The 10,926-nt window shown below is 44.1% G+C and overlaps 1 protein-coding gene and 1 long non-coding RNA gene across 4 annotated transcripts; one reads left to right on the top strand and one right to left on the bottom strand.

Moving 5' to 3' along the window:
* Positions 1 to 389: 389 nt before the first annotated feature.
* Positions 390 to 6,218, top strand: LOC125546008 (uncharacterized). Its single transcript, XR_007300417.2, has 3 exons — positions 390 to 800; positions 5,635 to 5,748; positions 6,083 to 6,218. It is a non-coding gene; the product is annotated as an uncharacterized LOC125546008 (long non-coding RNA).
* LOC125547217 (ABC transporter G family member 53-like) lies at positions 813 to 8,490 on the bottom strand. 3 transcript variants are annotated; one of them, XM_087514038.1, is made up of 23 exons: positions 7,956 to 8,490; positions 7,510 to 7,598; positions 7,332 to 7,416; positions 7,053 to 7,212; positions 6,891 to 6,967; positions 6,705 to 6,758; positions 6,495 to 6,585; positions 6,115 to 6,416; positions 5,521 to 5,802; positions 5,085 to 5,401; positions 4,845 to 5,005; positions 4,591 to 4,694; positions 4,344 to 4,500; positions 4,137 to 4,253; positions 3,907 to 4,049; positions 3,454 to 3,786; positions 2,990 to 3,280; positions 2,795 to 2,878; positions 2,565 to 2,698; positions 2,212 to 2,439; positions 1,928 to 2,132; positions 1,491 to 1,796; positions 813 to 1,394 (listed from the first exon to the last, which is right to left on the bottom strand). In XM_087514038.1, exons 1-23 carry the CDS (start codon positions 8,397 to 8,399, stop codon positions 1,137 to 1,139), a joined length of 4,422 nt encoding a protein of 1,473 aa, XP_087370164.1. In that variant the 5' UTR covers positions 8,400 to 8,490; the 3' UTR covers positions 813 to 1,136. The 3 variants fall into 3 exon arrangements, with proteins under 3 accessions (XP_087370164.1, XP_087370163.1, XP_087370162.1); XM_087514037.1 differs by having other exon boundaries at positions 1,491 to 1,745; positions 1,961 to 2,132; XM_087514036.1 differs by having other exon boundaries at positions 1,491 to 1,745; positions 1,961 to 2,132; positions 3,454 to 4,049.
* Positions 8,491 to 10,926: the final 2,436 nt, after the last annotated feature.

The following is a 10,926-nucleotide window of genomic DNA, read 5'->3' as shown; positions in this document are numbered from 1 at the left end:
GAGCTTCTGAATGGGCCGCTTGCGCTGTCTATTCTATTCTTCAGTTCAGAAAATGCCAACTTGCCAAGCCTTCAGACATCCTAACATGTCGCGAACCAACCTATGATTGAATGGTTAGAGGGACAGTGGTATCCCCAGCCCATCAGGGTTCAAGTCATGGTGCTCATATTATTCTTTGATTTATTTCAGAATTTCCGGCAACACACTTTCAATAGGAGGAGACGTTCTCATCGACGACAAGGCGTGTGACTTCGTAAATTTTAAGATGATATGTCGGCTCAGTCTTTCGGAGGTGCTCATAGGGATAAGATATGTATATGTGTGTTCATAGGGGTGAATGTATGCGCGTATGTATGAGCGCTTGTCATCTGTACTAATGTTAAAAAAAAAAAAGACGTCCTGACATGTCCACCGAGAAGTGGAGGGGGAAGGGTGGAAGACGGCAACCATCGCGGCGAGGTCGACTCGTTCCAGCCCGCGCCGTACGGGCGGTCGCTGCCCAGCATCTCCACCACCTCCCGAGGTGCCGCGGCGACGCCGCCGCGGGTTTCCTCGCCCGGCTCCGCATCTATCCTGAATCGCGGTTTCGGCGGAGGGTGGGGGATCGACCCAGGATGAGGGAGTACCTCGGCATTAACTCCGAATCGGGGGAGGGAGAGAGGTTGGGTCGCCGGCGGGCGGCGGCTGCCTAAGCTATGATGCGTTCGAGGAGGGCAGCGGTGAGGGGATGCCTGGGGTTGGGCGGGCGCTTGTTTAGAACAAGGAGGGAGACCAAGTAGAAGATTTTCGACAATTACTTGGTTAGTGCTGCAAATCAAATTCTCCCTTTATATTCCCAAATGATTAAGAAGCAGATGCTAGTTGAGATTTGATGATATTGTGTTAAACAGTTCTGTGAGATATTCATAGCTTCTTGACCAAATAGTTGTCTGCCAAAAACACAATTCATTCAGTTTCAACTATAGCAAAACCTGAACTTGCTGTTGCGTTTCTAGGAATTGTTGCCTCGGCTGTACAATTGAACTTCCACGTCCTCAGATCTATCCGCTAGTATTAATTTTCACATCACTACTATACAAACAACTACAATGACCTCTGTGCAAGCTCAGATGTATCTTCTTTGATTAGTTGGTTACTCATCTCTTCTGCCAGTTGAATAGCTTGATTGAGAGTCCGAAGAGGAAAGCGAAGAGAACTGCAAAGGACGCAACCACCAGACCGACTGCCCACAGGAAGTCGTGATGGTAACCAAAGTAGCCCTCGACAAACTCGGACACGAGCATGCCATTGTCGAACTTCTCCGTAACGTCCCCAAACTGTGAAGCTACCAGACCATAGAGTGTCCACGAAACAGGGCAGAGCCAGTAATACCACCTCCACCATATTGGGATTCTCTGTAGAAAGAGTTAAAGTAGCCAATTAGAATGTATGTTAGGGAAAACAAGGAGCAAAGTCCATTCACTGTTGATAACAGATACTAGTATACTTACTGTTCTTGGTATTATAAATCCCGAGAAAAGGTTCCACATGGTGTAGAAAGCCGAGGAAACAACGGAAGCGATGTTGTAGTTTGGTGTCAGGCCCACCGTCATCATCCCGTAAAATGTGTAGTATGATAGGGTGAAGAACATGAAGAACAGGTACCAGAACAACTTCACAGCTGTCCATTCGAACCCAATCATGGCATACACTATCACGCCATATATTAAGGACTGAACAAATATGTATGGAAGTTCTATTGCAACCTGCAAATGGAAATAGATGTTAAGCGATTTGTGTTCTTTTATTTCATTCCACTTTATATGGAAATTGGTTCAACCATCTTTTCTGTGAATTCAATCTGATCTTAAACATTTTAGCAAGGCCTCCTATGTGCATTCTTGCATCTTATTCGTAGTCTTGTTTTTTAGCATATAAATAAAGTGACCAAATAATAAAGCTTAGGCCAAGTAAACTCTACCTGCCCCAATGCATATGGCAAAGGCGAATACATGTGAGCCGCTCTTTCCCTATAAAAGACAGTGCGCTCAACAGCCACAACTGGCTGAACTGTCGCGGAATTCTGTACCCCCATGTACAAAACTGAGGCGTACATGGAACCCATGGCATTGAATAAGTCCTGTTGACTCTGCCTGCAAGAGTGAAAAATCCCTGGTTAATTTCGATAAGTAGGAACTGGAGTCCCGTTTATTCTTTTGTATATATTATTACCTTTTCCTGCCAATGCCCCAGAACATTGTTCCAAACAAGAGTGCCATTACTACGGTGTAGAAGTACTTGACAGCAGTATATGGGGGATTTCTCCAATATGACTGACTTTGCTTCCACAGGCAAGCGAAACATTGTGTGAGGAAGGTGTGCGAGTACTGCGTTGGAAAGGATAGGTCATTTGAACCTTCGGGGGGTGTGCTTAGCTCCTTTATTAAATTTTTGTTCATCCTGAAACACAACCAAAATTGAAAAAATATTAAGATAAGGTCTTAAATCGAAAATAGAAATGTCTGCATTTTTTGAGTAATTGATTAGATTTTAAACTACGGACAATAATGCCACCAGAAACCTACCCATATAGTTCAGAATTCTTGTATACTTGGCTGAAGTTGATCCCAGTTATCTGTTCTTGTACTGCACTAGTCACTTCCAGCATCCATGTTGAAGGATTATAGCTGTCTTTAATCTTGCTCACACCTTCAATAGCCTTGGTAGAATCAAAGCGAAGCAGTTAAATGACATGTTTGTTCAGTATAAAACTGCATATGGAAACATACAATACGTTTTCTCTCTCTCAACTCACCTCAAAATATTTAATCAATTCACACGAATGGCGTCCCAGTGGACCTACATAAATCTCTTCACCTCCTCGTTTCATCAGGAAGAGCTGCATAGACACGTATGAACATATATGATATAGTTGTTAAAAGTGTCTGCAGACATAGTTAACTGCCAATGTGTTGTTCTGCCTTATCTTCTATAAAAAAGGTTTTAGTACCTCATCAAAAGATTCAAATATGTCGATGCTTGGTTGGTGAATTGTGCAAACTACTGTCCTTCCTGTATCCACTGTATTCCTTATTGTCCTCATGACAATGGCTGCAGCTCTTGCATCAAGTCCAGATGTCGGTTCATCCATGAAAATGATAGAAGGGTTAGCTACCAGCTCCACTGCAATTGTTAATCTTTTCCTTTGCTCAGTTGATAATCCAGTCACACCAGGTAGTCCAACCAATGAATCTTTTAAGGGGGAAAGCTCCACAAGCTCCATGACCTCATCGATGAACATCTGTGTACCAGGTGGTGCGATGAATTAGTTAGTACAGAACACAATTAAATAATAAACTGTATAAAAAGGAGAAAAGACTGACTAAATAATCTCATCGCGTTCTTTTATGATATATGCTTATTATGTGATGTATTACTATTCAAATTATAGTAGAGTCTTTGTTCTTTGCAAACCTTTCTTGTTGAGGAATCAACATCAACTGGTAATCGTAGCCATGCAGAGAATGCAAGGGACTCGTAGACGGTCACATTTGGTGAATGGATATCATTCTGCTCACAGTATCCTGACACACGAGCAAAAGTTTCTTGCTTCTTTGGGTAGCCAGATATTGTAATGTTGCCTTCTACGTATCCACTGGTCTTCCTCCCAGCCAGCACATCCATCAGTGTGGTCTTACCGGCACCACTGACACCCATGAGAGCTGTAAGCACACCTGGCCTAAATGAACCACTGATACCCTTCAATAGTTCCAATCGGTCCTCTTTCACACCTTGTGCTTTGACTTCCTGCATTTTATCGGATAAGCCATTAGGTATGATGGTATATACATAGGTCAATTTGCACAGTGAGCATGCATATGTAGGAAATATTGTAATTTTAATAGTATTTCCATTAAAAAAGAATACCTCTGGCATGTCTACACTGTATCTTATATCTTCGAATGTGAGGGAGAGAGGTGTAAAAGGGAGGATCATTCCTTTCTTGCTGGGACAAGAATTCACTGTTGTGTTGTTTGAAGTTGATTCACCGTTGCTCTCATCTGCAGTATCTGATGGACATAATCATGGGATTAATTTTAAATCCATTATATTGCATATCATATTTTGATTGATGAATGTAAAAACAAGTGCTTTACCGAGTGTTGTTGTATTTTTATGCTCTCCTGATGTTTCTTCCAGGATTTCACCAGTTAAATTAGCCTGTTTTATCTTCATCGTTTCCTCAGATATTGTTTGCTGACTGCTGTCAAATGCTGCAGAGCAAAATGTATAAGATTAAAAATAGACCTCCAATTGTAAGGACCCTTTCTATTGGGACCTAAATACAAGTTATTGTAACTCACGTTTGAGAAATGTTAGGCAGATGGTGTAGAGGGCATTGAATAGCAGCACATATCCGAGCAATGCACCAACACCAATCCAATACCATTTTGCCTCAGTAAACATTCCACGAGATTCCAGAACTAGTCTTCCAAGTGATTCTTTGAAACCGGGGATTGTCTGTAATATAGCAGTAATAATATGATTTAGTCTACCATTTTCAGTTAGATGATTATTTATTCATTTCTGAATAATTTATGAAGTCCTTACCTTGTTCCAGCTGTCACCTAGGAATTCATTTACTGATATGGCATTTTGTGCATACATCAGCGGTGATATCCAGTACCCCCATATCCACCATTTCTTCACATTCTCTGTTAAAACAAAGCAACAGTTTAATTTCCAATTCTCATACAAAGCATCACATTTAATGTGCCAATAGCAACTGCACTTAGGCAATTTGATCGAAGCATTCTTTGCTTGCTATCTCAAACATGGTGTTTTAGGCTGGTATTATTGCATACCTCTTGACAGGACGAATCCGCCTGTAAGCATACAGATTAGTAAGAAGAATGAACCAATGGTGTTTGCAACAATTTGATTCCTTGCAAGACCAGCAATGAAGCGGAAGAGGCCAGACGCTGTCTCGCTCATTACTAACAGGAGCAGGAACTGCCTAAAAAGTCTGCAGTAATTCATTACTTTTGTTAGCTTCTGCAAAACATTCATAAAAAAAAGTATGGTAGCAATATTAGTTTCCTTACCTCTCTACATTGGGATCAAATCCGATGACGTAGTATGTTATGAAGACCCATATTGATGCATTCAGCAAGGAGAGGGGTGTTTTAATGATCCATGAGGGCAAGGAGTACGTCCATGCTGGAAAGAAAAGGAGATCCCTTTGTTTGAAGAAAACAGGGAGCTTTGCAACAGTTAGGCCCACTTCTGCCAACCCATTGAACATGATCATCACGATCCCAAAGAACAGTGCACCCATGTATATCCCTCCGTTTGTTATCGAGTCATGATGCATATTTGTCCAAAGAAAGACCGTCATTGTAATGATTGCCATAAGCGTCAACTGAACAATAAAGAGATATAACATGATGAGATACTTTTAACTTCAAACTTCTATAGACTATAATTATACAGTGCGTGATCAGTATGTACTGAAAATAAAATTTAGTTTTCTGGAATCACCTGAGTCGCCTTGAATATATACACAAAGGAGTTTCTTCTCATGAGCAACATCTCTCTGTTGATGTTAGCTTTAAGCAGTTCTTTCATGCTGGCACCATATTTTGATGTTTTCAGGGCAGCAGGATGGCTCCTGCTCTTATCAAATGGGACAGCCAACTCACTTCTTATAGCCTGACCAACATGGAAAGATTGAAATGCCTCTGCAAAGTTCTTAACAGGAACATATCGGTATGTCTCGTCACTGTGTATCCAGTATTGTCTCTGATCTTTCCTTGATGTAACCTGCATACCACATTTCAATTACAGTCAGTCTACTTCAGCATTGTAGTCAATTATGATCCTAGCATTAGAAAATCGCTGACTTTGGGACAGAGGTTTGTACAAATATGGTTTTTTTTATTTCCTCAAGCATACCATTACAAAATACTAAAATATGTTGATGCTCTATCTGTTGCACTTGTCAACAAACTTTGCATCAAAACATTCCTAGATATTTCTAGTTTTGTATTTCAAAGGTATTTGAACATTTCAGGGTTTTATAGTAGCAAATGCATAATTGCAGAAAGCTTGATAGAACATAACAATGAAACTCACCTCCTGCAAGAAGTCTGCCACGCCTTTTCTCTCAGGACATCTGAAACCTGCTGATTCAAAGAACTCGAGCACTTGTTCACGGGGGCCATTGTAGACAACCTGACCGTCTGAGAGGAGAATTATATCGTCAAACAATTCATATGTCTCAGGTGCTGGTTGCAGCAAGGAAATAACTGCTGTTCCACCAAGAGTGTGAATAGTTTGCCGGATGGAGTTCACAATCTGGAAGGTAGTCGAACTGTCAAGTCCAGTTGATATCTCGTCCATGAAAAGGGCTCGTCCTGGCGTGACGAGCATCTCCGCTGCAGATGGGATGGGTGCGTTAGATACTTGGATCGTACAGGACACATGGTATTTTACTTACTCCCTTGATGAATCACCTGTGGTCACTCTCTTTTTTTGCCCTCCTGATATTCCTCTCAACATGTTATTTCCTACGATTGTGTCGGCACACATATCCAATCCCAGGATCTTCAGTGGTTGAAAAGGAAAAAAATAAAGAATCAGTAACATAAACACATTTTTGTATTCTATCTGTCCCTTTGAACTTAGGTGGGGAGTTTGTATATATGTTGCTAGTTTGCACGCACCTTTAGTATGTGGTTCGTGACCACCTCAGCTTTCTGTTCTCCTGTTGCAGCAGCCTATATAAACAAAATGAGAGATTAATTAGACATGTGTCAAAACTTTTTGAGACATCCAGATGGTCAAAACAGCTAGAGCTTATATAGCTCAAGGCTTAATGAATGACTTGTGATTTAAGAACTGCACCGAACCTTCAAGTAGACGTCTATTTCTGGATCTGGTTTGATATTTGCTTCCTTTTCTCTCCTCGATAGCTCCATTAGAAGATCTAGTCATTTTGCAGAAAATGTAAGTTTCTCAGCGTGTACTGCTACTTATTTTTAAGTACTACTACTTGTTTTTCCCGTTCTTACCAAAGCGGTGACCACTTCCTTGACATTTTGCAGAGAAATTGACTGTCTCACGAACCGTCAGTTCGCCGATATGCAGGTCGTTTTGGCTCACATAAGCTGCTGACCTCCGGGGCACAAACTCGTCCATCGTGTGCCCGTTGTATGTTATTTTGCCTGACATCTTTTGGGTTTCTTCATATAAGTATATATACTTGGCAGGTGTAATCATGATATACCGAAGGGTGAAACGATCAACCTACTTATTTGTAATGAGAAGAAGAAGAACAAAGAATTAGTTACCTCGAGGCTTGAAGGGAGTGTTCCCGCCAACGCCAGGAGTAGCGTGGTTTTTCCGGCACCAGGAGGACCCAAAAGCAAGGTCATCCTAGCAAGAGCAGGGATGAGGTAAACGTAAATAATACACCCAATGAAGATGATTTGCAAACTCGTAGTAATATATGCTGGGAATTTAATTTACCTGTGAGGCTTGATGGTCCCGCTGACATTGTGAAGGACTGATATCTTCTGCTTCCTATTTGGTGTAATGTGCAGAGAATTTGCCATTCCCTGTTTGAAGTCGATTAGGCCATGTCAATCGGCCGGTGTGCATACCACATAATAGAGAAACGAAAATCTAAGGTCATGTGAGCATCCTCGACGTCTATCGACTAGCTCCTGACATTGTGTTGTTCCAGTGGTCGTTGGGTGTACTTGTATCATCTTGATATTAATACTTTTTGTGAGAAAAGATATTAATATATATATTTTTATCAAAAAAGTAGGCGTGGCCTGATTTGGCATACAGACCATTATTTCTCATGTCAAAGATAAGTCAATTATTCTATGTTGATGTCGGGGGTTTAGGGTTTTATGAGGAAAACATAGAGAAGAAAGCATATGGTAGAATTTTCAGTATATACGTACCTCGAGTACATTGGCGTAGGTATGCAGGATGGTGGGCAGGCCCCGGCTCCCCACGTACGCCTCGGCCTCCACGCAGAGGTTCTCGTACCTGACCTCGATTGTCGGCAGCTCGATCCCGACCCGGTCGACGCGCTCCTTGAACCGGGCGAGGAACCGGCCGTGGTCGTCGGCGACGCTGGCGACGCGCCGGAGCAGCGCGGCCCGCTCGCCGGCGCCGAGCCTGCCGACGTCGACGGCCCTGACGCCGTCGTCCCGCCCCGGGAAGTGGTCGAGCACCGCCGTCCGGGCGCGGTCGCGGGTGGGGAGCCGCTCCAGCGTCGCCCACCGCAGCGCCTCCTCGTCGTCGTGCTCGTCCGCGCGGTGGGACGACCGGGAGAAGGCGTTCGAGCTCCCGCCCCGCCGCAGGCCCCCGAACCCGCGGTGGATCTCGCCGGCGTCGTCCATGGTCTAGTTCCGCCGCCGCCGCCGTAGGTTGGCACGTAACTGGGAGTTCGATCACGGCGGCATGCAGAGGGTTATATGGGAAGCGGTTTGGGTGGCCAGCTGGGCGCGACGACTTGTAGTAATCTGGAAAGGAAACCGGCACGGGCTGTGTTGGGTCTGTAGTAGTAGGAGTATCCGCGAACGGTTTCCATGACTTTCCTTTTTCCAGCTCGGTCGTTGTGGTCGACCCCGAGAGGAGCGCGTCGGTAGCACAAATCAACTCCAGGTAACTACGTAGGCGTCAAGCAACTCGCAGATTGGGTGAACAGCCACCGGCCAGGCTTACAACCAACGTGCATGCCAAAATAAGCTAAGAACCGCAGCACTCGCAGCAGAAACCTCACACGGCTGTGCAGATACATTCAGGCGAGGCAAACAGCCTGCAGTCTGGGAGCATGTAGCTCAAGTTTTATTTCCATTAGGTAGGTATTGGATATGATGCACTTGAATGCTGGTCGTGGTTTCGTATTCTTTTTCATTTTTTTTCAAGAAAACTTCCGATCCGCGTCATCATCCCTCTTTCACCGGAGTCAGGACCTTGTTGTAGTAGACATTCGGAAAGTCGCCGTGTTATGCAACCTCCATACAGCTGCCTCCTCTCCAAAATAATACTATTAGGGCTCCTCTGCCTCCCACCTGCGCCGTCGCCAGTACGCCTCGTCTCCTATGGCCTTAGAGCCATGAGTACACGGTGGATCCCTGCCTTTGTCGGTCGGAGGGCTCCATTCTTAGATGTTTCTTCGAGTTTTGTTACGATTTTGTATCTTGCTCAGAAAGACGAGGCGGTGGCGGCTCCCTGGAGATGGAATAACGTTCTCCCCTCGTAGCCCACGTTCCGGTGGTGCGTCTAGCATCGCCGACGGAGGTGTGAAGGTGTGTCTCCGGCGGATCTTTCTTCGTTGGATTTGCTCGGATCTGGTTGTCGTTCTTCGTTTGTGTATCTTTAGGTTGGATCCTTCCAATCTATGCTACTCTTCATCGGTGCCAGTTGTTGTTCTGATGCGCTGGTCCTATGGGGCCTTAGCACAACGGCTTCCTGATTGCATCTAAAACAAGTATTGCCGGGCTCCGGCAAGGAAGGGGCAATGACAACGGCGCGCCTTCAGCTCACTTCAGTGCTTGTAGTCGTCGCTAGGTGGTCTACGAATTTGGATATAATTTTTATTATTTCTCGTGTTTGTTGTACGGCCATGATTGAAAATAAATAGATCGGTAATTTTCTAAAAAAAGGGGGGAAGTCTTCATGCTAAGACCCTATAGGACCAGCACACCAAAACAACAACTGTCACTGATGAAGAGTAGCGTAGATCGGAAGGATCAAACCAAACGACAACCAGATCCGAGCAAATCCACCAAAGACAAATCCGCCGGAGACACACCTCCACACATGCACCGGCGATGCGAGATGCACCACCGAAACCGGGCTGGGCGGGGAGAAGCTTATTCTATCTTCAAAGAGCCGTCGCCGTTTAACCTTCCTGAGCAAGACACAAACCCAGGCACAAAAAGACACCTAAAAACAGAGTTGGAGCCCTCCAACCAGTAAGGACCGAGATTCACCATGCCTCCATGACCTAAGACCACAGTAGATCTGTAGACCTACGGTGGTGTCGACAGGACACGAGCAACCCAGCCGCCTTCGAGTTGCTAGGGAAGGAGTTTTGTCGTGGTTTCGTTTTCAATGAAAAGGAACCGGGGGTGTGCTTCTTGCGTGGCGCCATGTCTAAAAGGCTTTACTCCCCACTGCAACACTTTTTAATTGCCAATTTTCTCCGCAAAAGCGACCACTAATGAATCCAATACCCAATCATTTGCATTGCAACAGAAGTTTCTCTGTCTAAAACACGCCTCATCATGCGTGTTCCAAAGCAAATTTCAAAACACTCCAGATGAAGCATCCCAATGGGAAGGATAAAAACACATGATCAATCGCGTCTCCTGCACACGGTATTAGCACAATGCATTCCCAATTCATCCTCTTTTAACTAAACATTATCTTGTCGGGATACTTCTATGTACCACCAGCCAAGCAAAAGTCTTAATTTTAAGAGGGTCTTGATTCTACACAAAAACATATCACATATGTGGAAAATGCACGTCACAACATATCAGCCAATTATAAAGGAATCCAACCCAAAACACCCCATTTGCAGTTAGGTTCGACCTAACAAAATAATTACCTGGCAAAATGTGGATACTACCACACTTTTGCATCAATTTTTGCCATTGTTCCAAGCGCCCCCCCCCCCCCCCCCCCCCCCACCACCACACACACGCACAGAGAAATACAAAAAGTCCTTCTAAACAACACAGACCTATCTCCATAATCAAATACATCTGTCACCAAAATCTCTTGATCAAAGCAAATATTGAACAAAAGAAAGATAGGTATCATTTAAAGGTGTTGTCTCTATCCATACATCACGTGAAAACCTAGTCATACGCCCATTGCCAGTAATTCTAGTGCAATTGGCATAATATTTATCCC

The sequence above is a fragment of the Triticum urartu genome, chromosome 3A (genome assembly GCF_056163025.1).
Source record: "Triticum urartu cultivar PI428250 chromosome 3A, HENAU_Tu73, whole genome shotgun sequence".
Classification (NCBI taxonomy): Eukaryota; Viridiplantae; Streptophyta; class Magnoliopsida; order Poales; family Poaceae; genus Triticum; species Triticum urartu.
Note: the sequence above shows the minus strand (reverse complement) of the source record. Positions and strands in the feature narration are given on the sequence as shown.

Excerpts from the sequence above, each read along its gene's own strand:
- LOC125547217 (XM_087514036.1), bottom strand. The coding sequence starts at position 8,399 with ATGGACGACGCCGGCGAGATCCACCGCGGGTTCGGGGGCCTGCGGCGG. Across the intron at positions 7,417-7,509 it reads GGGACCATCAAGCCTCACAG|GATGACCTTGCTTTTGGGTC; the intron begins GTAAATTAAATT and ends TGCTCTTGCTAG. Across the intron at positions 6,759-6,890 it reads AAATAGACGTCTACTTGAAG|GCTGCTGCAACAGGAGAACA; the intron begins GTTCGGTGCAGT and ends TTGTTTATATAG.